Source organism: Aotus nancymaae, unplaced genomic scaffold (assembly GCF_030222135.1).
Source record: "Aotus nancymaae isolate 86718 unplaced genomic scaffold, 86718_ANA_hifiasm-v0.15.2.pri h1tg000003l, whole genome shotgun sequence".
NCBI classification, from domain to species: domain Eukaryota; kingdom Metazoa; phylum Chordata; class Mammalia; order Primates; family Aotidae; genus Aotus; species Aotus nancymaae.
In genome coordinates, this window is record NW_026988414.1 from 57,538,621 (window position 1) to 57,566,597 (window position 27,977).

The 27,977-nt window shown below is 35.6% G+C and overlaps 1 protein-coding gene across 15 annotated transcripts in view; it reads left to right on the forward strand.

Annotated features, from left to right (window-relative positions):
- Window positions 1–27,977, forward strand: part of NFIB (nuclear factor I B) — a 236,631-nt gene that overhangs the window by 158,582 nt on the left and 50,072 nt on the right. For all 15 annotated transcript variants that reach the window (XR_001107646.2, XM_012453511.2, XM_012453513.2 and 12 more), the window contains 3 exons: window positions 3,849–3,917; window positions 9,811–9,931; window positions 13,985–14,103. Coding sequence is in view for 14 of the 15 variants with exons in the window: in XM_012453511.2 (XP_012308934.1) it covers window positions 3,849–3,917; window positions 9,811–9,931; window positions 13,985–14,103 (309 nt within the window). In the remaining variant the exon portion in view is untranslated. The remainder of the gene's footprint in view (window positions 1–3,848; window positions 3,918–9,810; window positions 9,932–13,984; window positions 14,104–27,977) is intronic.

Here is a 27,977-nt window from a genome sequence, read left to right on the forward strand (position 1 = left end):
AACATGTTCAGGGTAGTAGAAAAACAGGGTAGTGCAGTGTCCAGGGTAGCGGAGAAACACCCTGCTACATTCTGAATTCTTTTTTCCTGTGCGATAGTCATTGCTTTGTATATGTTTGACTGCCTGTCTTCCCATTGGTAGAATTGGCCTTCAGCTGGCTCATCCCTTCTTCATGATTTGGCTTCCAGCAAGCTCACACCCCACTCCATCTTAATGGTCATGACTTAGGAGCAAATGGCTCTCTGACTCCTCATTGGAGTAATAAGGAAATGAACTTCATATTACACATACATATTGCAATGTTATATATTACATCTGATATAGTTTATGTAAATACATTGAAATATTCGTCACTTATTCATCGATTTATTTAACAAGTATTTTTGGATTCTTACTATTTAAATACTTCCAGTTCTTTGATTGTTACTTTGTATTAAATGCCTGATGTTACACATTAGTACACAGCAAAGTCAGAAATATAATCCGACCCTAATCATTACTCTTTCTTATTTTACCCAAAAGCCTAAATACACTCTTCAGCAAACAAGTTCTAGGGAATAACAAGGGTTAGTATAATTATCCATAAATCTTAAACCATCTATATCTACATTGTAATAAAATGACTAAGATGTTAATGTGTGACCCTGTTTTTAAAGTTGAATTTTAAAATTTTATTCTTACTCTCTCTATAGGCAATGAGTTAGTCATTAAGGAAGATATAGAGATGAACAAAACACAGTCACTCCCCTAAATAAAGGAGCTGGTGATCCAGCAATGACTGCAAGACTTGAAAACAGATCTCTCAGAAAAGCTGAAAGTACAAAGAATAAAATTAGTACACATTAGGTGCTATGCAAGTACAGAGGAAAGAGATTTCTGGCTGGTCTAGTGGGTGGGAGAAGGAGGTGGAGGAGCAGTTTATGGAGTGGGTGGTGGTAGGGCTAGACTTTGAAGGATGAGAATAGAGTGTGTAGAAAGAGGGCCATCTCATCGCAGGGAGCTACAGGAGGAAGATATGAAGTTATGCATTTACAGAGTCCAATTGGGTGGTGACAAGTAATCCTGTGTGACTGGTTAAGTATATGAGCTGCAGTCATGGTTTGTTTTTTTTTTTGAGATGGAGCCTCCCTCTGTTGCCCAGGCTGGAGTGCAGTGGCGCGATATCTCTCACTGCAACCTCCACCTCCCGGGTTCAAGTGATTCTCCTGCCTCAGCCTCACGGGTAGCTGGGAATACAGGTGCCTGCCACATTGTATTTTTAGTAGAGATGGGGTTTCACCATACTGGCCAGGCTGGTCTCGAACTTCTGACCTTGTGATCCACCCACCTCAGCCTCCCAAGATAAATAACGTTTTCATACTTAATGTATTTACTTGATTAAGTGTATTATATATAAAATAAAGTATAAAGAACTATACTTTAAACAACAACAAAAACAACAAACATCTTTCTATATCATGGTAACTTACAGTGGTCCAGAAGAGTCAAAACATCTCTTTCCCCAACCAAGCAAGGCAGTCAATGTCCTTTTTAGTATTCATGACTTTTAGCACTTTGTACAGTGCTTGTTACGTAGAAGTTTCGCAGTAATTACTGAAATGAATTTAACCTGGTAAAAATTAATTACTCTTAGCCGGGCATGGTAGTGCGCACCTGTAATCCCAGCTACTCAGGAGGCTGAGGCAGGAGAATCACTTGAACCTCGGAGGCAGAAGTTGCAGTGAGCTGAGATCATGCCAGTGCACTCCAGCCTGGATAGCAGAGCAACACTTCATCTCAAAAAAAAAAAAAAAAATTAATTGCTCATGAAATAAGAGTTTCTTAAAATAGAAGTGCATTAAATGGGGACATTTTGTTATAATACTCTTAAAAATGTGTATGTATTTTTCAGAATAATGACTTAATGTGACACCTGTTTTATCCCCAACTGAGATCTTACAACTTCCTCTCACACTCCTTCTTTCATTCTGTTTCTGAAGAAGGTGGTTGGCATCATTCTCAGCAAACTGACATAAGAACACAAAATCAAACACCGCATGTTCTCACTCATAGGCGGGTGTTGAACAATGAGAACACATGGACACAGGGAGGGGAGCACTATACACTGGGATCTGTTGAGGGGAAATAGGGAAGGGACAGCGGTGGGTGGGGAGTTGGGGAGAGATAGCATGGGGAGAAATGCCAGATATAGGTGAAGGGGAGGAAGGCAGCAAATCACACTGCCACGTGTGTACCTATGCAACAATCTTGCATGTTCTTCACATGTACCCCAAAACCTAAAATGTAATAAAAAAAATAATAAAATAAAATAAAATAAAAAAGAAGGTGGTTGGGTGGATGTCAAACATCGATGGCTCCTCAGTTCACAGCAGTGAAACATAGATGCTAATTGAATGATTTTCTGTCTTTTCATGCTATGTATGCTTGAAAAGCAGTGTGGTGACATTTGTTCTGGTAAATTTTCTGAATAAAGATTTACGAAGCATTTTGAACCGTCGGGAGGCCAGTGTGCATAATTTGGTGTGTAGCTGATGGCTGGTTCCACTGGCCCATCTTAACTTATTGGTAGCATGTAACCAGTGCTTATCATGGGGTTTATATATTTATCTCCCTTAGTATTCATAACAACTCTATAAAATAGGTGATTTTTATTGCCTCTAATTTGTAAGTGAGGAATCTGAGGCAGAAAGAGCACTAATAACCTAGCCAAGATTTTATAACTGGTAATCTGTGGCTAGAATTGAAATCCAACTCTTTGACTTCAGTGCTCCAGGTTGCTACACTACCCATGCCTCACATCTCTGAACTGAATCTAATTCCTTAATCAGCCCTAAAGCTTTAGGTAAAATCCAGTCAAATTGCCAGTTCTTAGAATCTAATTTTGCTTGTTTGTTTCTCAGAAGTATTTCAGTTCTGAGGATTTTCAAACTTATTCTCTCCTAGGACAGGAGCAAGTCGGCCATAACATCCCTCCCTAAGGTATTCTCTCCCTCCTCACACTCATTACACCCCCTTAACATAAGTGAGAATGGAGTGGGCTGGGTGCAGGGTTACTGCTGTTCATGGGAATTCTCATCTCTAGTTTTGGACATAGTTAGACTAGCTAGCAAGCAGGCTCCATGGCCCCCGTGGACTCTGCCCAGGTGTCACTTGGCATTCCCAGAGCCCTGGATTCACCACTGTTTGCCAAAAAAAGTGACCAATTCTTGAAATAAAAGGAGTCCAGTGGAATAGTAGCAAGGGTGAGGAAAGCAGTGAAAATGTGCAATGTGTATTAAAGATGTCCAGAAATAGGTCAATGCAAAGTTCTGTATTTGCTGTATATACAAGTTCTGCTTTTTGTATTATTAGTGACCCTGGAACAAAGGTGGGAGTGCTGGTAACAGCAGCCCACTTCCTTTAATCAGGGAAGATTTTACAAAAGAACAGTGGTTTTGAGAGATCTTTGAAGTAATTCCAGCAAGGTGCTAATTGTGGTTGTGGTTTTCCTTTTTCTTTCATTTTTCACTCTAGTTTACCAGGTGCTACTGAGTCAAAAGCATTCACTGAGAGCCCATAGACCATTCTGTATGCATGGGCCATGGCAAATCAAACTGCATGAATAACCCTGTACTTTTAGAAAGGGAAGAAAAATGTTCCTAAGAGATTATTTGGTATCTAAACTTTTTACTTTTGTTTAAACAAACCTAATTTGCATTCGTAAGAGCTCTTCTTTTTAAAGTTCTTATTGTAAGCATATTTGGTTTTTGTTCAAACCTTTGGCTTTAAAACACTTAAATTCTAATGTATAATCATTTATTTTGCTTTCTGCCTGTGTTGATCATTTTTTCTTTAATGTTTATTTTCAGGATACCTTGAGGATAGTTTTGTAAAATCTGGAGTCTTCAATGTATCAGAACTTGTAAGAGTATCCAGAAGTAAGTAAATTCTTTTCTAATTACTTAAGCATGAAGTATGATTTAAAATACTTTTTATATTTTGATCCTTAAATATCGTATAAAGAGTGACTAAATATTAAAAAAATTGACTTTTAAAATCTTAAAACTTTTGATAAAATCATAACTGAATATCAAATCATCAAAACTTTTTGTTGTATAAAAATAATTTTTGGGTTTTTCTGATTGCGTGTTATTGGTATTCATTTAATTCACTGTTCTCTGCATGACCATAGATGGCCATTTATATCAAAGGATGTGTGATTAATTAAATGCACCCTATGTTGTTATGATAACCCACATAAGTTTCCTGTAGATAAGTGCTTTTTCATTTTACTAACATTTTGGTGGGGGTTGGAGATGTACAGGATATACACACTAACGTGCAGAGTGTAGAGGGATGCAGAAATTAACTTTGCAGATTGGAGTTGGATATAGATAGAAAGCATTGTTATCCAAAACAATGTCCAATTGTTTTAACTGGCCACTTCACCTGAGACACCATTCTTGGCAGGCTGGATCATATTTTTCTAGGGTAAGCTCACCTGGAAGGCTACCTGAGCAAAGGGGACGTTACCTTGATTAACTCTTTTACTTCTTACTATCATGTACAAACATAGCCAAGATGTACATCTATCTGTACTAATTATGTTAAAGGAGGTGACTCCTTTCTTCATGCCCCCTTCACTGATTTAGCTTATTTATGTAACTTTGAAGGGTATGTTTTCACCTGACATTTTGATAGAATGCATCACCTTGGAATGATGTTATTCAGATGGCGTAGTCACACTCTGATACTTGCCTAAGTTGTGTTTTTCATTTGGGTCAAATTTAGAGGTCATGAATAAGAATTATGATGATCCAGAAAGAACAAAGAGTAAGTGAGTTATTGAGGATAAGAATAAGCAGTGTTTTAGAATCTTGTTCAGTAAAGGAATCCAAGTGATCAAGTGATCGCTGACTGTCTTTTCAACCACAGTTCCTCAAACAGCTCGCGTTTCTAAAGTGAACAGTGCAAATAGCATGTATATCAGGGAGTGATAGACATGAACATTTAAGACTGTAAGTAGTTTATCCTTTCTGGTTTAATTTTGGAGTAGATAAGTGTATGCCCAAATGACTTCTCTCATGGGTCTTTTTACTTGGTGGCAGTAGGAGAAGAAACACAAATATCCTGTGTTTCGGTAGCCTCAGGGTATGTATTTGATGGGCAAGGAGATTATCCAAGGCAATATGCCTTAATGTGTTTTTCCAGATCAATATGTGATATCCAAAGATCTCCAACATTTGCAAGTTTTCACTTTTAATTTGGGAAGAAATATGCCTGAGGCATCAGTAGCACTTTGTAGCATCAGGTAAGAGAGGGGATATCTGGAGGGGTGTATTTGTTTTCCCCATACGATTCTTTAGCAGAAAGGCTTATGAACTTATTTGCTTAAATTTGTACTTCTCTGAGTTCAAGTTCAGTGGTGTATTTTCATCCTTCTTAGGAGAAGGGCCGTAGAGTCAGCTGTCAGAAAATATTTATTTGGTACCTCATTATAGGTAATATTATGCTAAGGGCTGTCAAAGGAGAACCACGTTAGAACCTTCAAAAGTCCAGACAGATGTTTTGAAAAATCTGAATTTCAAACATTAAAAAAAGATGAAAATTATCTTTCTAGAACAGTTCAAACCCAAGGTAAATTTAATATATGTCATTCATTCATTCTTAACTTATAATGTCGTATCTTAGAGGTTTTTAGATTATTTGTTATAACCAACATTACTGATTTGTAATTAGCACATTAATTATATTCATTGGGTAATTTATTCACCAAACATTTATTTTCTCCTCCGTATGTAAATATGTGTCTCTGAAATGCCTGAGAAGTTATCCTCCTAAGTATTTTAATATATCCACATCATAATCTTGTTGGCACCATTCAACTTTATTATTTATGAAATAAGGGTTTGCTAAGTAAACATGAACTTCAGCACAAAACTTACATGTGTATCACAAATTCTGGCTTGAGGGTTCACAGTATGCTGGTGGTTTCAGTCCTCTAGAGTTTTACAATCATAAGAATCACTGATGTGTATGTTGACTTTAGCTAATGAAGCTATTCAGCATTAGGATAGTGATCTCCCTGTTGAATGACATTATCTCCATCTTAAAAGTTGATTTAGGATCAGCTTTTGGAGTGAGGAGAACAATAAGAGAGATTAAAGGTTGGCCTCTAACCCTTAGAATCTGAGGTTCTTTGGTGCTGCGTTTTTAAGAGCATATCAGCAACTTGATTTGCAGCTTTCAGCCTTCTTGTGGCTCCCTGGGAGAGGCGCTAACACTGATCTTTGCATCTGATGTAAGTTCTTCCAGAGGCTCTTAAGCAGGAATATCTGACTGAGACTTGCTGTTCTCACACACTCTCTTTGTCATTAAATCATTTCTGTACTTTGGCCATGTTTATTGTTAATCTGCTTTCTTCCCCATTTACTGTCAGAATGAATACTAAATTGTTACAGTGTTCATGCATAAATCTGTAGACTATTTTATTGCTATCTTTTTTTTTTTATTTTGAGATGGAGTTTTGCTCTTGTTACCCAGGCTGGAGTGCAATGGCGTGATCTCGGCTCACCGCAACCTCTGCCTCTATTGCTATCTTTAAAAAATTAAAACATAATATGTGTACATATTGATGGAATCCATGGGATCTTTGGATACATGCATACAATGTGCAATGATTAAATCGGGGTATTTAGGATATCTGTAATCTCAAACATTTGTCATTTCTTCGTGTTGGGAATGTTTCAAATCTGTTTTTGCTATTTTGAAATATGCAGTATATTGTTGTTAACTATAGTCACCCTGCTGTGCTATCAAATACTAGAAATTATTCTTTCTCTTATAACTGTGTGTTTTTACCCATTAACCAATCTCCCTTCATCTCCCTACCTCCCCACCTCTGACAACCCCTTCCATGAGAACAACTTTTTAAGCTCCCGTGTATGAGTGAGAACATGCAATATTTGTGTTTGTTTGTTTGTTGCTATCTTGACACTCTGGAATAATCCTTCTGGAAGAAAATTTAGAAAAAAAAACCCAATTTTTGAAGATTTTAAAATTATCTTTACTACAAATTACATCTATTTGTTTATGGCTACACAAACTATGCTAACTATGGAGCCATATGTATTCAATAGAAACTATAAATCTTTGCCTAAGAATTACATGAGCTTAATAAGTTGAAAATAGTTTTTATAAGGTAGAACCTCTATGTTTCCTGTTAGTAGCTCAGGTCTATGAATTGTATTTATTACTGTGATAAGAAGCCAGACAGATTGTTTACTTCACTTGAGCCCCTGAAATGCTTCCTTCTAACATGTAGCCTGCTTCCAGTGTCCCATAGAACATGGTTCTAATAATAAATTTTAAAACATGTGGTTACTGTGGGATTTCTTACCTCACATTTTTTTTTAACCTTTGGTATACCTCAAGCCACAACATTTTAGTTGTCCAAATAGCTACATTTATTTGTCCAAATAATTCAAGCCATCAGGCATAGTTACTCATTGAATACACATATTTTCTGTGTAAAGGATGTTACAGTGTATTATAAAACATGAACGGTCTATCAGAAGACAGATAGATACTCCAGAAGTTTGGAGCTGATACTAATCAGGTATATACTGATGTATTATAAAACATGGACGGTCTATCAGAAGGCAGATAGATACTCCAGAAGTTTGGAGCTGATACTAATCAGGTATATACTGATGTATTATAAAACATGGACGGTCTATCAGAAGACAGATAGATACTCCAGAAGTTTGGAGCTGATACTAATCAGGTATATACTGATGTATTATAAAACATGGACGGTCTATCAGAAGGCAGATAGATACTCCAGAAGTTTGGAGCTGATACTAATCAGGTATATACTGATGTATTATAAAACATGAACAGTCTATCAGAAGGCAGATAGATACTCCAAAAGTTTGGAGCTGATACTAATCATGTATATACTGATGTATTTAATTTTTAATTGGGAAAGAGAGATGTTCATGGCATATTCCTTGAACACTTCTCTGTGATAAAGCTTGTGCCTCCTAATTATACTTTCTTAAAAATATTTTAAGTTAATCTTAGCCTGCCTAATATTAAAATAGAATTCAGGGGATAGTGAACACATTTAGAATATTCATTAAAAATTATGGGTAAGAAAACTTTCATAAAAATCTGCAGGCCCTTTAAAATTTTATACTCCACTTAAGACAGTTAGGAGGGAGGAGGAGATTAAGTAGGCCACGTATGCTTAGAGTGAATCTCAGGGGCTCTAGAATTTTGTTGCAAAGCCTCAGAGTACACTTTCATTTGAGCTTTTGAAGGGCTGATTAAGACAGGTGAAGAAATAGAAACTATTCTTAAGCAATGTTCTTTGACACCAACCTGCCTGGTCTCCACTTTGCACATTATCTCTACCCATGATTTTGCTTCTGCAGCAGTCCCTGCTTAGAATGACCTCCCTCTCATCTCTTATTCACTCTCTAAAGTCCAGTGCCAGCTATGGCTTGTCACAGACTTCTTGGACAATTCAAGCTGGTATTGGATTTTTTTCCCCTTGAAATCCTACAGCAGTTATGGATCACGTCATTCATTTGGACAGTTTCATTGTCATCTATTTTGGTATTTATATGTTTTACATGAATGTTTTATTTACCCAGTTTCTTGCCCAATATTTTTATTAAGGGCAGTATATAAGACTATTTTGTACCCATTGCAGCCAATACCTGCCAGCAATGGACATAGTCAATAATCAAATGAACAAATTTTTAGCAAACAGGTTCATTTATACCTCTTCCTCTGCTTTTAACACATTTTGAACTGCTCATCTTTGCTAACCATTCCAGTCTATCAGGGAAAAAATTTAGAGGAGAAAGCAAAGAAGGAAGGGAACTCAGAATCGTTGAGCACCTATTGTACGCTAGGCACGATTCTGGGCTCTTACCACTACCTACTTAATTTCATCCTCAAAATAATCATAATGTGCCAGGTTATTATTATTCCCATTTTACAGTTAGGAAACTGAGGCACATAGCTTATAAGTACAGAGGGAAGTTAAACTAAAAGACTATTTATGTCAAGACTGCTGATTCTAACACAATATGCTTCCTCAAAGACTTGTTTATGATATCTAAAATTAAATTTAAAAAATTTGAACAGATGTAATTGTACAAAAAGTAATGCTTATATACAAAAATTTTAGTTCCCAGTATATTAGCAAATTTTATGTGATTAAAATCCTTTATATGTTTTAAATGATTTATAAAGTTGTGGGATAAAATTTAAAAAACACCAACGTATTGAGTAAAACCACATTTATCACTTTTATATGAAACCTGACTACATATTTTAGAAGCAAACTTGGGTTTTATTCTATATCTGTAAATTTCACTTATATACCTGCCCTACTACAAGAATTATTTATATCAAATAATTATTACTATCATGACTTCTAATCCACTCAAATATTAATGTTGGATAGTGACAGGAATCATATATTCTGTTTCTTCCAAGGCATCTATAGACTAGTAGAGTGACAGATGTAATGTCAACTAATTTAAAGGAGTGAGTAAAGAAGGTTGAGGATTAGGATTAGGGGAATTGGTAACCAGTGATTATAGTCTGATCGCCTCAAATTTTCAAGCTTGAACATTGCTAAAGTGAGTAAGTTTTCAAGTCCTACCCAGGGTGTATGATGGGTGTTATAGGATTAAGGTGAAGAAAGTTCTCTCTATCCTTATCCAGAGGCATGGAAGATATTTCACTGTTACACTTCAATAGAGGTCAGAAATATAAATGTCATTCCCAATGTTTCTTTGTCTTATTCCTCAGCACCCATAACCCAGGGAACTGGAGTCAACTTCCCAATTGGAGAAATCCCAAGCCAACCATACTATCATGACATGAACTCGGGGGTCAATCTTCAGAGGTCGCTGTCTTCTCCACCAAGCAGGTAACTGAAAGAAGGGCTGCTCTTATTCTCAATTGATACACATATAGGTAGGTAGGTGGATGATACGCAGATAGATTGGTAGATAGGTAAAGAGAGATGGGAAATAAGAGTTTTTGCTGCTAGTACACAGATTTTAATCTTTCCTGATTGTATTTATTTAGCTGTTACAAATTAAATGTAATTGTTGTACACAGCAGTTTTAAAAATCTTTTTCAGGGGATTAGGTAACTATGAAAATACACTAATGTGATTTTTATCCTGTTGTATGAAATATTAAAATGCTACCAGTTAATGAAATCTTTGGATGCCTTTAAAAATGATGTTGCTGTGGCAGTGATCGCTGGTTTATAACTGATTCTTGGTAACTTTTACCCAAAAAAATACATCTAAGCTTGGAATCGTGAAACATAAAAAATAAGATGTTTCATTTATGTAACCTTAAAATTAAAGACCACAGTTTTCCAGGTTCTTCAATTAGTTGATTTTTTTTGACTAATTTAGTCAACTCTCAGTCACCAATAAAAATATTACCTTTCCTGTTCTGTGAGTTACCAGGCAAAAAAAAAAAAAAACATTTCCTTTCCTGAGATTTGGTTTTACCAGTCTATGTTGAGGGGAAGCTATAGACAGTTCTCTTTGCTTTTAGTTCTCTGTTAACATTCTCCATTTTCATTTTTTTCCCTGCACTTCTCATTGTAATTGTCAGTCAGGGTGAATAAAGATTACAGACGTATTGATTTTATTTTGTTTGTTTGTTTGTTTTTGAGCTGGATCTTCAAGACCTGTCTCATTCCTAGAGCATTAAATATATATGTCATCAAATACAAGAACATACATGAATTCTAGAGCAAAACACTCATTTTACAATGTCAGCTTTTAAAAAATAAAAGAATATCTGTATATTTATTTTTCTAAACTATTTTCAATAATGAAAGTCCATTGAATTTGAATTAATTATGCACTGTGCATATTTGTATGTTTATAAATGAAGGTCAATTTTATATCAGCTCTGGTTTTTATATAGTTAAATTATGTAGCAAGATAATTGGTTTTATTATCATTAAAATAGTCTCTGACATATTGAAGTCTTAAAAATGCTTTGGTTTTTCTAAATTTAAAATGTGAATAGTAATTTTTTAAATTTTAACTGCTAAATCAATATGATCTTTCTTCATGACTACTCTATATAAGATACTGTCTTTCAGAATAGACAAGGTTTAGAAAACGTTTCTCTATTACTTCCTTATGAATATAATTTGTCTCCCATTTTAAGGTTTTTCAGACACATTTTCTGCTGACTCACAGATGAGAGAAGTTAGATTAAAAAGAGAGTTAAATATAAGGTCTAACTTTGGATACTTTGGGAAGAAACTAAGCGTGGATAGAAATTGCCATCTTCTATATCATATTAATACTCTGAGAATTGTGAGTCAAATATTAAGCATGAGCATCTACAAATGTACTCAGACATATGCATCGTTCAAGGGCGTGGAAATGCAATGCAGTGGAAAGAGCACAGTTTGGAAGTCAGGTGTCCTTACCTTATGTCTGACTGCTTCCATGAACTTGCCCTGGGCAATCCACTGAATCTCTTCAAATGTGTCTCCCCATTTGTAAAAACAAGGGGATTGGTATATATGCATGATTTTTGAGGCCACTTTCGAGACTGAAATCCTGTAATATTATGGTTATTGCTACAAAATGTTAATTTTGAATATTTTTAAAAGGTTTTACCAGCATAGGTGTGAATAAGATTTTTTTTTTTAATTAAAGAAAAAATGTTCATTGGGCACAGTGGCTCACACCTAGATTCCTAGAACTTTGGGAGGCCCAGGCAGTAGGATCACTTGAATCTAGGAGTTCAAGACCAACCTGGGTAACTCCCTCCCTACAAAAAAATTTTTTAAGTTAGCAAGGCATGGTGGCATGTGTGTGTGATCCTAACTACTTGAGAGGCTGTGGTAGGAGGCTCATTTGAGCTTGAGGCTGCAGTGAACTGTGATCATGCAACTGCACTCCAGCCTGAATAACAGAGCAAGGACCTGTCTCAAAAACAAATAAAAAAATTCATTTTTATAGTCATAATTTCATAATTATCTGCTTTTTTTTTTTTTTTTTCCCTGAGATGGAGTTTCGCTCTTGTGTTACCCAGGCTGGAGTGCAATGGTGCGATCTCGGCTCACCGCAACCTCTGCCTCCTGGGTTCAGGCAATTGTCCTGCCTCAGCCTCCTGAGTAACTGGGATTACAGACACGCGCCACTGTGCCCAGCTAATTTTTTTTTTGTATTTTTAGTAGAGACGGGGTTTCACCATGTTGACCAGGATGGTCTCCATCTCTTGACCTCGTGATCCAGCTGCCTCAGCCTCCCAAAGTGCTGGGATTACAGGCGTGAGCCACCGCGCCCGGCCCAATTATCTGCTTTATAGGATATTGGTGGGGGCATAAGAAAGAAGTATATCAACCAGTATGGATATAAAATAGCTTCTTAATCTTTGTTCTGGTTATTCCTCTTTCTTAATCATTGAGATAAGTCATATTTCCATATTAAAATATATCATTTTGGCTGGGCACAGTGGCTCATGCCTGTAATCTCAACACTTTGGGAGGCTGAAGTGGGAGGATCGCTTGAGCCCAGGAGTTTAAGACCAGCCAGGGCAACATAGCAAAACCCCGTCTCTACAAAAATACAAAAATCAGGTGGGTGTGGTGTGGTGGCAGGCACCTATAGTTCAAGCTACTTGGGAGGCTCAGGTGAGAGGATTGTTTGAGCCCAGGAGGTGTACTTTGCAGTGAGCCACGATCAAGCCACACTGTACTACATCCTTGGTGAAAGAGTGAGACCCAGTCTTTTTTTTTTTTTTTTTTTTTTTTTTTTTTTTTTTGAGACGGAGTTTCGCTCTTGATACCCAGGCTGGAGTGCAATGGCGCGATCTCGGCTCACCGCAACCTCCGCCTCCTGGGTTCAGGCAATTCTCCTGCCTCAGCCTCCTGAGTAGCTGGGATTACAGGCACGCGCCACCGTGCCCAGCTAATTTTTTGTATTAGTAGAGACGGGGTTTCACCATGTCGACCAGGATGGTCTCGATCTCTTGACCTCGTGATCCACCCGCCTCGGCCTCCCAAAGTGCTGGGATTACAGGCTTGAGCCACCGCGCCCGGCCTAGACCCAGTCTTAAAAAAAAAAAAAAGGTATCATTTTAAAAGTGTACCATTTAGTTTGAACTTGGTGATGGCCTTCTCTTTTCACAGCTGATTTTAAGAATAAAGAATAAATAATCTAAGTTTTAAGAAAAAGGTAAAGAATAATATATAAAATATTTTAATCAGTAAAATGCTATAAATTTTTTATTATTAATTATAAGGTTGTTACTAAAAGTTACAATTCGATAAGTATCTTCTAAATGCTGGCCACTTAACTAAAAGCTTTACATTTAACAACTCGATTTACCCTTCCAACCATCTGCCTTTGAACTAGGTTTTATTATTTCCATTTTACAGATGACTTAACTGAATTTAAGGAACTTACTATTAAGAATTCATAAGTAGCCTAGTCAAAATTTTATACTAGGACTGTCTGACTCCAAAGCTGTTGGTCTATTCTACCCCATTACCTTATCTTTGGATTAATGTGAAAGGATTGCATTATCAATGAAAACTGCTAATCAGAGGAACACTGTTAGTATTGATAATGATACTGAGTCAGGTACACATTTAACACAATTTTAATATTAGAAGGTTAACTACATGAAGAGTTCACTTTTTATTAGTGGAATATTTTTGGAAATACATTTGAAAGGTAAATATAATGAACACCATATTTGTTAGATAAGTTTAGGTATAAGATGGTATAATAAATGATGTATGCAACTAGAAATATTTGCTATTACTATTGATATCTTGAATACTCACCATTATTTCAAAATGATTCTGAAATACTATTACTTGTGCTTATGAAAATTTCCACAGTAAGGATCTTTTCAGATCATTTACTTTCAAATGTACATATCTTCCCAGAAATCCCATTAATATAACTATTGCCATATTTTAACAGCAAAAGACCCAAAACTATATCCATAGATGAAAATATGGAACCAAGTCCTACAGGAGACTTTTACCCCTCTCCAAATTCACCAGCTGCTGGAAGTCGAACATGGCATGAAAGAGATCAAGGTGAGTAATAAGGATATGCCTCTAGAGTAAAATGTTGGCTCATTTCTTAAGTTTCTTTTAGTCAAACTTTCATAATTAAACCAATATGGATTATATTTTTTTATAAAACGATTCCTGTAGAATTATTTTTGAGATAATATATGTCAAATGTTGTCAAAATTAATTTATTTAAAATCTTATTTTTATGTGTTTCACTGGACTTTTTTTCAGACAAAATGATATTTTAGAACCCACAATTATGTATGTGACTGATTATGGTCTGTTTACATTTGTTGGTTGGAGCACAGCAGAACCGCAAGTTGTGATTCAATTAGATCTGCCTGCTCCTCTCTATGGGGCATTGCAGGGAGCCAAACTTTAAGCAGTTTGCAAGTGCCAGGAACTGGAAGTTCTCATTTAAAGGAAGCTACAATTCCTTTTGGAAGTAGGTAGAGCATATACAATAAAGAAAAGTATAATGTAAGGTACACTGTATCAGAGTCATAGTCAATCTACCTAGGTTTTCTAGATAAAACTGTGACTCAGTTCTAGGGTAGCTTAAATACAACTTTAAGAAATGGGTATTGAGATCCAGAAGGATTGAGACTTAGCTCTTCTTAAAGTCTGTTGGATTTATCATATTTCATCAGACATATCCATGCTTTCCCCCACAATCAGAGGGAGATTATTAAGCCTGGAAATAGAAAAATTAGCTAACTGCAATTTTTGTTGGTATGTAAGCGTGTGTGCAAATAGGATCTTATGTCAGCAACATAAATGTGTATTTTTAAGTTGTCTTTTAAATAGAATTCTGCATTTAGAAAGGATCTAGCCTAGGTAATGTGGCAAGACCCTATCTCTACAAAAAAAAAAAAAAATTAGCCAAGCGTAGCGGTGTGCACCTGTGGTCCCAGCCACTCAGGAGGCTGAGATAGGAGAATAAGTTGAGCCCAGGGAAGCAGAGGCTGCAGTGAGCTGTGATCACACCACTGCACCCTAGTCTGGATAGCAGAGTGAGACTCTGTCTCAAAAAAAAAAAAAAAATCTAAAAAAGGGAATAATGGTTTTCAGCCCAAGACTTGGTGATGTGTTGGTGAGGGCTGGGTTACTCTATGCTGAGTGCTCTTAGGAGACACATAACTCTGGAGTTTAACGGTTAAGGCCAAAGTCAGTTCCTTATTCCCTTTTTGCTGCTCAAATTTTTTATACTGAGTAACATGGGGTTTAAAGAATAGTGAAAAATCTTCTTGGAGACATTGGGCTTTGAGTCAAGTGTACCTCCTTTAGCACAACTGACTCAAAGCTCATTTCCTAAATCTCACCTAAATCTCCTTTAGATTTTAACTAGTAAAGAAGTGAGGGTCTGGAGAGGGTGGAGGCGGAGAACTGAGACAAAAGCATAGCCAGGTGTTAGGTGGGGAGGCAAATTTGAGAATGGCTGTGTGTGCCGTGTGGCTGGACACTGTGCAAGTGGAGGGAAATAATGGAGATGACAAGGGTCATTTTATACAAGGATTTGAACTCAGCTGGAGAGTTTTGACTGTGAGACCCCCCCTCAGAGGGAGTTTTGTCTCTGAGACTCCCCTCATGTGAGACCCCACCAAATCTATTTTTCAGGCAGTAGGCAAACATCGTCTTTATAAAACATAAATAACAACAGATCACTCCCCTGCTTCAGATCCTCTAGTCACTTCCCATTGCTTTAAAGAAAAAATGGGAATTTTCTTATATGACCGACAGGCCTGACCTGTGACTACCACCATAACCTTGGCATGTGACATTCTGCTTCCCCGTGCTTGCACTTGAGCCCACTGCTTTATTTAAAGCTGGTAATGCAACACCCAGGACCTTCCTATAAGTTATGACCTCTGGAATGCTCTTTTTCCAACTCTTCATCTGGCAAACTCTTTGTCATCCTTCAAATCCCAGCTTAAATTGAGAAATTTCAGTCTAAATTCTGTCTTCCTAGTTTTCTCTGTCAACACCCAGTACTGTTCCTTCATTGTACTCATAATATGTAATCACATAGCTACTTATGGGATTAATTGTCTAAATCTGTCTACACTCTGAGAGCAGTAGTCAAAACCTTATCTGTTTTGACTACTGCTGTAACCAGCACTTAACACACACTTGGTGCATAGTAGGAGTACAATAAATAGTTGTATAAATGAACCATTGATAGGCAGAACACCAATCTCATTAGTGAAGGCAAGATAAAATAGAGACTTTTGCCAGAGTTGCAGAAGTGAAACGAAAAACAAAACCCTCAACCCTTTATATTTTATTGCTTGTTTTACTGACATTGTCAGCTTATTCTAAACAAAGCCATACTTTTCCTGTCAGAAAATTTCTTCTGGAAAAGATTCTAATGGTAATAACCTTGTGAATGTGTGGGAATGGATGCGTTATTCAGAAGCGTAGGTGTTCTTTATTATAGAGAGTGTCACTTTTTAAGAATTGATTCCTCTTCAGCCTATTGAATAAAGCTAATCTCAAATCATATTATAAAACATTTTTGAAAAGTAGAAGGGAAACTGTCATTCTTTTTCTTTGTAACATCATTGTATTGTCTTGGTTATTTTTTTTGTCAAGATGACTAGACTTATTGGAGGAGTCTGCAAAGGCATGTTATATTAAGAGTAAGGAAGAATATTCCATTCTCAAGTGTGCTTAAAAAAATAATAACACTGCCACTTTAATTCTGTGGACCCTGAAGATGTTGTAATGTGTACAGTAAGCCATTGTGGGAAGGAGACTCAACTACAATGAAGAAATATGGGCAATACAGTACTATCTTTATAAATTTGCTAAACCCAATGCAATCTTCTTAGAAAATTACCTTTTAAAATTGTGCAAAATAAAATGCCCAATGGTGTTCTTGTCCATCTTCAAATGTTCTGTAGATACACTTGCTTGTGATGGAGGGAGTTGTCTAAAGCACATATTGAGTGCCACTCCAATCATTGTAATGCCTTTAAAATGTCTTGTATTTATATTTTCTCCCACAAAGCACTGCACTAATTCATACTCAATAACTATTTATTGGTTGATTAAAATATGCTTGTGTTTAAAATAGGCAGAAATGCTTAAATTTACTATTAACTATTTCCTGGGTATACCTTATTCTATTAGTGTTAAATTTGCATTAAAATATATTCTTGGTGTAGCCCTTAGCAAAATTGATTTATTAAATATGAGAATCAAAGATAACAAAATTATGGACAATATGTGGCATTCTACTTTCCCTTAAAATCTGAAATACCAACCTAAGTCATTGAGATTTATTCCAAGTAGGCAGAAATAAAGGACATAATATGACCAAATTATTATATGTATTCTATTCTGAAAATAAACTAGGCAAAATATTAATATAACATCTGGATTTATGTAATAATATGTTCATGCAATTTTAGTAATTTAATGAAAAAGTATTTTTACTTTAGCATATTGCAATAATAAATCCATTATGTCCTTGGGTTATTTCTTTTCAAAACAACAAGTTACAACTTTCTGATTAAAAGAGAATTGTAATTTATACTTTTATAAATATAGGCATGAATATTTTAAAACTAATCATAATTTAATAGTGTTAAACAGTTAGTAAGGGCCTATATAATTTGCTTTCTTCTGATGAATAGTGATGAAAATTAAATTTGTCAGCATCTATATTTTGTAATATTTATATTTTTACTTTATGCTATTTTATACATACAGAGGAAAATGAAAAGGAAAATAATGCTGAGTCACTAACAAAGGGATATTGAACGACTGTTACATTGCTCTCCTACATTCTAGAATATTTCTCCTTACTTAGTCTCTTCTGTAAATCCTGGTCTTAAACTTCTGACTGCCTCTCTCTCTATTAAAAACTTGCTTTTTTGGATACTGTTTTTCTTCATTTAAGATTTTAATGATTAACAAATAGAGCCAGATTAGTTTATCAACAGGCAAGTTGAACCTCTCTTTTATTCAAGTACTTACTCCATAAAAAATTCCATTGAGATCTTGTCTTTCTTAATTTTTTTCCATCTGAGTCAATTCAGACTGAATTCTTAGTTGATGTACTTTTTTTGAAATTTTTCTTTAGAGCAATCTTTTGTAACTTTTGCTACAAGAGGAAAAATAAGAGCTAGGTCATAGTTTTTCCTCTAATTCAAGTTACTCTCATGAGACTAAATCTAGTTGTATTCCAATGCTTAGTGTAATAGACCATTTTTATGCTGCTGATAAAGACATACTTGAGACTGGGCAATTTACAAAAGAAAGAAGTTTATTGGACTTACAGTTCCACATGGCTGGGAAGGCCTCACAATCATGGTGGAAGGAGGAACAAGTCACATCTTACGTGGATGGCAGCAGGCAAAGAGAGAGCTTGTGTAGGGAACTCCTGTTTTTAAAACCATCAGATCCTGTGAGACTCATTCACTATCATGAGAACACTGCAGGAATGATCTGCCCCCATAATTCAGTCACCTCTTACCAAGTTCTTTCCATAACATATGGGAAGAAGATGAGATTTGAGTGGGGACACAGCCAAACCATATCACTCAGTAATTTAACAGACAAATAAATAGTATGCTTGAACATTTAAAACAATTCTTTATAAGATCACTTTGCCACTGCCATTTTAATAGTCACTAATTTATCTAACTCTGAATGAAAAACTCTTAAAACGTTTAATAGGCATTTAGTGAGAAAAAATATGATATGATAAGTGTATTTGCAGTATGCAGCTGGGGATTTCTAAGTGGAAATTTTAACAACTTTTCAGCCAGATGAGTATTTAAACAACCTGTAATCTTACATAAAATATAAATTCAAAAAGACTTTATGCAGTAAAATGTTATTAATTTCTACATGTTTGGGATTTGAGGTAATTTGGTTCAATGAACATTTGTCAAATGTCTATTATATTGAAGGAATTTTTGCAGGCATTGGGCACACAAATATGAATAAATTAAGTTTCCAGAGCTTGACCTGCCGAATGGAAAAATAATTTTTGCTCTTTAGAAAAAGGGGGACTACTATAAATAAGATTATCAGAGGACCGACTCCATGCTTTAGAACTAGCTTAGTTTTAAGCACTATGAGAGGTAAATCTTTACATAAAATCAGTAAATTGGCATGTTAGCAAAGACTAGCACTACTTGGTATATTGGTATGTCATTACACTTTGGAGAGTACTTTGAAAAATTAAACTGGACTCTCAAGCTATATTTAGGCATTGTGTTCTGGTGTCTTAGATACTAAAAGGTAAAAATACTAATTTTTATTAAAAATCTCCAGTTCTGTTATATAAATGTCTTCTCAGGTAGGTCTTTCTGAAGTTTTAATTTTTTTCCAAGTCCTAGAGATTTATTTTTGATAATTTTGAAAATATTCTCATTAGTAAGGTAGTCTTACCTGTTGTGCTAAATTTTGATTTGCACTTTCTGGAGTTCTATGAGGATATAGTATTAAATATCAATACATTAAGTCAAAAGGCAAGGGAACACTGGGGGCTAGAGAGTAAAAATGCCAGTTTAGTATTATGTGCTCAATCAGGAAATAAATAACAGTAAATAAGAGTGTAATAGCATACTGACAGAACCAGGATCAGAGGCCAGCATTTCTTTTTTTTGATACAGGGTCTCGCTGTGTTGCTCAGGCTGGAGTGCAGTGGCACAATCATGGCTCACCGTAGCCTTGACCTCCCAGGTTTAAGTGATCCTCCCACCTCAGCCTTCTAAGTAGCTGGGACTACAGGCACTTGCCACTGTTCCCAGCTAACTTTTACGTTTTGTGCAGAGCTGGGGTCTCACCCTGTTGCTCAGGCTATTCTGGAACTCCTGGGCTCAACTGATCCTCCTACCTGGGCCTCCCAAGGTGATGGGATTATAGGCGTAAGCCACCACACCAGGCCCTCCAGCATTTCCTAATGTGAGTTCAGGAATGTGAAAAGACATACTACATGCAAAAGAGTGGTCAGCTAAATTTGGGAAATTCTTTTGTAATGAAAATTTAAACTGTTTTCATTTGTAAATGAATATGCAGAATATTTAATATACTACTGTTTGCTGTGATATGCAGGAGTTTCTCTTGACTGAACATATTTATTAAGTTTGTGACTTCAGTACCTTTTATTTCTATCAAAGAATCCATAGGGAGCATTAATCCTAGACTCAAACTTTGGAACATAGTGCTCTAGCCCAAACCACAGTCTGACAAATGATACAATCTCAAGATTTCTCTAAAGCTGTGGGAGCTGAGTGAATAAGCAGCTTTCATAAATAGTTGAATAACTGCTATCTGGGAGTCATTAACGTTAAATGAAGTCCTAGAAAATGGCAGGGCAGACAGCTTAGTAACCATACTGGAAGAACTTTTTAAGTTCCCTTTGGGGACCAGATAGAACACCAACAATTCATTACATTCCTGCAGTTTGTATCACAAGGATGAAATAGCAAATATTCAAATATCAAAGTTTTAAGCCAGAAAAACAGAGATACAAATGCTTTTGTTGGATGAATGTGAAGAGTGCTGGTTTGAATTTGATGTTTAAGCACAATTTTTTAGTTTCTTTGTTTAGCTGCTTCTTATGGAAAATATCAAATTAAAGAACTCTAAGTGAATTTCCAGGTACTACCCTGACATTGGAAAGCAAACCTCAAGGATGCTTCCACCCTGAAGAGAAATGCCTCTTCAACCACACTGCTCTAACTGAAACATCACAACAAGAGCATCTTCCAAATGGAAAGGAAAACAATAAGTTGTTGGTGAAGGCTTTCATCAGAATTCCCCACATAGCCTCCTAATTAACAAATGTTTGTTCCCCCTTCATGTGTTCTAATCAAGAATAGCATTTTGGATGGGGTAAATTTGTATATGTGTTAGAAGGGCTGGTACTGATTAATATGGAAAAGTCGTGCTCATATTTCTGTGCTCTGGAGGCTTAAAGATTTGAAAATACAGCATTTTGCAGAGAAACCACAATAGATAATTAGTCTGAAAAAATAACAACTTTCTATTTAATACTGGGTCTCTAAATTGATGGAATGCAGCTTAAAATAGGGAAGTGGGAAACCCATGGGAGATAATATCGTAGTTCGCCACACAAAGTTTCTCTGCATAAGAAAAGATTTTCTTTCAAATCTTTTTACATATTGAGTTCATGTTTAAGCTTATTTTGAAGTTGTTTGGAAAGCCAGTGTCATTTGCTTATTACACTCCCAATATCATATACAATAAAAATTGATTTTTCAGGTCTAGATCACAAGTTATTAAAATCCTTAGTGAGACATAATTCAAGCTTCTCTTTCGCAGCTAAGTAGTCCAAGGATCAGAAAGGCTGTCCTGTCCCAAGTAATGAATGGCAGAGCCTAGATCTTTGTTAAAGGGATTTTTTTTTTTCTTTTTCTCTTACCCTACACCCTGCCTAGAGAATCAATATGTAAACTTACAAATGGCCTAGGAGATTTTAAACACTGCTTTGCAAGTCTTGGCAGAGGGACACTTTTCTTGGGAAGCTTAAGAAAGACTTTGTTCGATCTAACAGAACTAGAATAAAAGAATAGAGGTGAATTTGTGAGTTTTCAGGGTTCTGAAAGAATTCTCAAAACAAAATTTTGATATGGTAAAAATTTTATACACACACATTCACACACACATATAAATCAACCACTTATTATTAGTGCTGCGACTAACATTAATTTCTTAGTATAATGTAACATATAATCCATGTTCAAATTCCCTAGAATATTGCAAAGGTTGTCTTGTTTGAGTCAAGACTCAAATTTAGTCCATAGATCATAGTTGTATTTTCCCCTTCTTTTTAACCTATACCGGTTACTCTCCTCCTTTTTCTATATTATTTATCTGTTGAAGAAAGCATGTAAATTTAAAAACTATGTTCAACAAGCAAACATAGATGAAACAAGGAAAACAAGATTCTGTTGCCATTTGTGGTTGCCATTTATTTACTGAGCTCTCACTTTCTGTCAGGTACTTAGCTAAGTTTATATATATTTTTCTTTTAAACCTGATAGAAATCCCATTTTATGCTTACTAAACTGATCATTACAATGCTTAAGAAACTCAACATAGATTACAGGTATCATAAGTAGCAGAGGTGGAATGGGAACCCCTGTCTAGCTGAAGAAACCCGTGCTCATTATTACTATATAATACTGCCTCCCAAATAAGTCGTTGAGATATTATGTTTATGATTTTACAAACTAACTATAAAACCTCTATTACAGTTTTTTTTCTTATGGCATGAAACTTCGATACAGATAAATGCACATAACTTCATAGGGACTCATAGACTCCTCAGAGATTCACGAGTGCAGTTCTTGCACTGAAATCAGGTTAAAAATCACTTTTCCATTTAATAAGATATTTGTAAATAATCCTAAATTCTGGAATGTCTTTAGTAGAAGTGTGTGATATATGGCCAGTTTAAACTGAGCTATATTTGTCAAAATATAAAAATTAAGTATATATTTATTATCATACATATGTTTTCTTTTAGTTCTGTTCTAGTCTTTTTGCCTTATGTCTAGTGCACTGTAATGGAGATTAGGAAACTCTAAATATTGGTGTGGTCATAGACAAATCACTTAACTTCAGTAAATCTTGAGTTTCCCATCTGTAAAATAACAGAGTTGTATACTAAAGTTTCTTTGTGTTCTAACATTTTCGATTTTGAATCTGTGGGAGTTGACGAATTTGAAGATCTTCAGTACTTGAGTTTTTTCAAAGCCATCTTTAATATGGATCCTTTGGAAAATTCAGAAAGTTTTCTGTTTCTTAAATTATTTTTTAAATGTTCATTTTAAATATGCTCATTGAATAACAGTAATTGGGCTGCTTATGTCCTTGGAGGCCCCATATGTTTTGCTTTACACCTGAGGAATGCACAGTTCTCACAAATGCATGTCCTGTCCTGCACCATTCTGGTGCAAGAAATGATTGATAGAGATTGAGTTATTATAAAAGAACCTTGTTATAGCATCAGTGTCTCCTACTTTGAAAACAAATGACTCAGCCAGACGGCAACATTTATTTTCTCTAAATGACTAGGGATATAGCAATGGGAGACCATTATCCTGTGACAATATTCGGTTTCATTGACATTATCTCACAAGTGTAATTGGTCCATTACTAAATAGAGGTTTTGTTACTGATGAATTTCACATGATTTCTCAAACCATTAGGATAATAAATATGCCATCATAGTATTTTCATTGACAGAATGTTCTTTTTTTCTTCATTTACATTTCTTGGAGAAAAAAATATAGATTTAGGTTGAACTTAAACACTACAATTTATACCAATTTTGACTACTTTTCCATTAAGAGAAAGAGAATATTGTGCAGAGTAATCATATTTGCATTGAGCTGCTGAACTGATGACCTTAAAATTTTTGTAATTCTTTTTCTACCACACTAAATCACATCAAATCATAATTGTTCTCAAGCAATTAGTTTACTACCTCAGTTTAATGATTTTATTTGAAGCAAGTTCCAGATCATTTCTAGGACTTTCCTGTAAATCCGCTAAAGTAACACATCAGTTAAATCAACCCTAACCATTACCAGCGTGGATAATAACAGCATTAGTAACAACAAAAACCTTGAGATGTCTTGTAGCATAAATGTTTTTAAATGCGTGGCTTTTCCCCAAATGTTCTCCTCTGAAAACTCATCTATAATCTTGTTAAATTAGAACTCTTCCAGTATCTTTCTGACTTTTACAGTTAAGGTTATGGTATTGATTTTATTTTATAGCCCATGGCTCACAGATGCTTAACACTAATAAGCCTCCATAGCCAAGAGGTTTTCCCAAGAGGCATGGTGAATAGCAGCTATTTACCTATGCCAATGTTTAATAAGTGACTGAAACGTGCTCCAAATCTTGCATAATTGTTTGATGTTTTTTCCCTCTTTCAAATTAGGTTTACACACATTACTCAAGACACTTTATCATTGTCTGTCTGTTAAGATGAAATTGCTTAGTGGACAAAAGCATTTTGAAGTGTTTTTAAAAAGTAGTTTTCATTTATTCCATATTCATTGTTTTGGCACGGGTCTTCATTATTCAAAGGAGTTTTAAAAATGTCTCTGGAAGGTATTTGTGAGCTTCAGGGAGGTTTGAGCTTTAACTCTGTGCTGGGTGTGGGTGTAGCCTCAAGACCTTTTTTATAGAGAAGTGATAAAATAGAGACTTGTAGGAACAAGCTGCTTGGGCTTGGGTTAAAATATATGGCAAGAGAGACTTCAACTATTAGAAAATATTCTACTTTGCTCAGGAATACAGTAATATGCTCGAGTGTAATTAAGATTAAATAACTCAATAATTAAAGTAAGGATTTCATTTATTTAACACAGAGACCACCATACTTTCTCATTTGAAAAGAAACTGATTTCATAAATTTTAAAAAATGGTTGAGAAATCTAATTGAAGATGACATCTTATCTCCTCTTAACGCAGCTTGCCATTTTTTCCAGTGTTATTTTAGAGTGTGATAAATGTAAATATATATATAAGGAGATACTTTCTTAACATGGCAGCTAATTATTTTTTGAATCATCTGGCATCATCATCAAACTACTGTAGTGGGATTACGTCCATATGTCTTGTCATAACATTCAGAGCTTTTTGTTAACTTGGAGTGTGTGGGAAGGACTTGTTCGCATTTGCCACACAATCATAAAATTTAACATCTAGAGGAGTCCTTAGACACAGATATTTAGATATTCTTTTTTCTTCACTGTATTTTCAAAAGACGTTGTTTTGCCTGTAGCCAACTAAATTGCAAATCTTACATTTAAGCATTTCATTTTACAGTTTTGCAACATCCAATACCCAAGCTAATATGAGGCTTTCCTTCTTGCAGTATAATGCTGGACACATAACAGGATCCATTATTTGCAACCCAGCATTGGGAATTGTTTGTAATATTCTGTGGAGCTGCAGGCAGTAGTTTTCCCAAAAACATGTATTTTTACAATTTTTATAGTAAAAGTAATGGCTATTTGTGAGGAATTTGAAAAAAACAAACTATAAAATATGAAGAAGAAAATAAAAATCACCTGTAAACTCATCATATAAAAATAACTTCTGTTAATATTTGACTGTATATATGCCAGCCTGTTTTTCTGTGTATTTTTTCTGCATTTCAGTGCATTCTATTTCTATGAATGTATTTTTGCAGTAAAATGAGCTTATATGATATATGCTATTTTGTAAGGTTTACTTTTGTCTTTCATTTATAATCTAATGGCATTTTACCATAGCCTTCAATTTCCACTTTTTTTTTTTTTTGAGACAGAGTCTCACTCTGTTACCCAGGCTGGAGTGCAATGGTATCATCTTGGCTCATTGCAACCTATGCCTCCCCAGTTTAAGCAATTCTCCCTGCCTTAACCTCCCCAGTAGCTGGTATTACAGGTGCACATCATCATGACCGGATAATTTTTGTAGTTTTACTAGAGACAGGGATTCGCCATGTTGGCCAGGCTGGTCTTGAACTCCTGACCTCGGGTGTCTTGATCCACCTGCCTCAGCCTCCCAAAGAGCTGGGATTACAGGCATGAACCACTGCACCCATCCTTCCACTTTGTATTGAGTACATAATATGCCATCCTTTAGCTATACCATAAAATTTTAAATATCGACTTTGCTCATGAATATTTAGATAGTTTTGGAGTTTTCATATTATAAAAAGAGATACAGTAAACATCACTGCATGTAACTCTGTGCCTAATCTGATTACGTGATTCTTGTCTAGCTCTTTTCACTGTCTTTTGTCCCTAGCAGACTGCCTGGCATGAAGTCACCAAGCAGAAGTTCAATGAAATTTTGTTACAGGAATAAATACATTCCCACTATAGAATTACTAAGTTAAATCTTATGTCCATTTCTGAGGCTTTTGGTAAATATTGGCATAGAATCCAGAAAGACCTTATCAATTTACATTCCCTAGAGCAGTGCCTGAGTGGCTTAACTCCATTGTTACAGCCATAATAATTTCAGTGTAGCATATGGCTCTATAAGCAATTTCAAAGCATGTCTTCTGATAGAAGTGTATAGAACATTCTCTGTGGCCTTGTGACTCTACCCATGCACCCCTTTTTTATCATTTATATTTCATTTAAACCATCAAGGAGCACACCATATATCTTCTCCCCATGAGCCAGGATTGCTCCATTTGTGAAGAAAATGGAGAAATTGAGAGGGTACCTGAGGATTGTACAAAGCTTTCAAGTAAAGGCAGAGCCTGCCTGGTCTCTCTGTCCTTTTTTTTCTCCTCCAGGACACACTCCCTCCCCCATCACCAGGCTTTTATTTATTAGGTAAAATGTGTTAAAGTAAGAATTGTTGTCGTTCTCTACAGGGAGACCCTTAGAAATAAATACATCAAAGCTTTGGGCTGGAATCTAAAGTATCTGGCTGGATGCTGCTCCAATCTGGCCTTAATAGTTGTCTTATTCTACATAACACTTACACAGTTATAAATAACCTGGACACTTTCCTCTCCTCAACACTATTTATCCCAGGGCAAAAACAGAGGCAGAGAAACTGTGGTTTTTTTAGCTTTCAGTTGGCAATCATCTTCTCTGCTTTCTCCTAGTCCTCTGGGAACAGAGCCCAAACTGTTTCCTTGTCTCAGGGCTGACTCTGGATTTGTGGCCTGAAGTAAAAATGTCAGATTTCAGCTACAAAACTCATCCCACACACTTGATTCAGTAGCCTCTCATTTACTACCTTATTTATTTTAAATAACATTATTATTTTACACAGATGGTTCATTTCTTTTTCATGTTGTCTTCCAACTTCCACCCAACATTTTAATGGAAACCAGAAATATCCCAGTTAAGCTAAAGCTCATTTTTCACTTTCAGTGCTGTGTTGCTTGACAGTTTCAATGGAGTGATGGATGTGTTGACCACCTTTGCCTTCACTCAACGATGAATTTGGTCTCTGAAGAGGTTTTCAATATTCAGTTTTTGTATACCTATAAAACTCTTTTTAAAAAATCTATGAAAGTCTAGTACTTACAAAAGTCCAAAAAATAAAAAACTTTGCAAATTATGAAGGTGTATCAGCTTGATAAAACTTGTCAATATAATATAACCTTGTCAAATCCCAGCCATTGGACTGTCTCTAAGCTATGTGTCCCTATGTATGAGCTTTCCTTCTCTGGTCTGTATCATACCAGAGGGTCAAAGTTAACAGAAGTTTTGCAACTGTTTTCATTACACTTTGAGTCTTCTTCTGCCAGGGAAAAAAAAAAAAAAAGTAGAAGAAGAAGAAAAGGAAGAAAGAAAAAAAGAACGTGTCCAGTGGATCAAACCTATAATCTCAACACTTTCAAAGTCCAAGGCAGATCTAGTGAGACTAGGAGTTCCAGACCAGCCTGGGCAACATAGCCAGACCTTGTCTCTACTAAAAATTTAAAAATTAGACAGGTGTGATTGTGTACTTATAGTGCTAGCCACTCAGGAGGCTGAGATGAGAGGATCACTTGAGCCCAGGAATTTGAGGCTGCAGTGAGCCATGATTATGCCACTGCAGCCTAGGCAACAGAGTGAGACCTTGTAAATAAAGTTTACAAAATAATAAAAGATAGAAAAGAAAAAGAAGAGCAGAAAGAAAAAGAGGGATCCTGTAAATTGTTCAGCAGCTTGAGAATGTGAAGAATAAAGAAGATATTTAGATATTTTTAACAATGATTATAATTCTGTAAGCACGTAGCAATAAAACAAACTTTAACATGAAATACTGGAGAATAAAAGTAGCCAGTAAATGGTGACTTGTATTTGTAGGGTTCATTTAGACTTGTTTAGAAGTTACAAGTATGACATGTAAGTAAGGAAGACAATTTAGGAATATGTAAAATAATTGGACTTTTA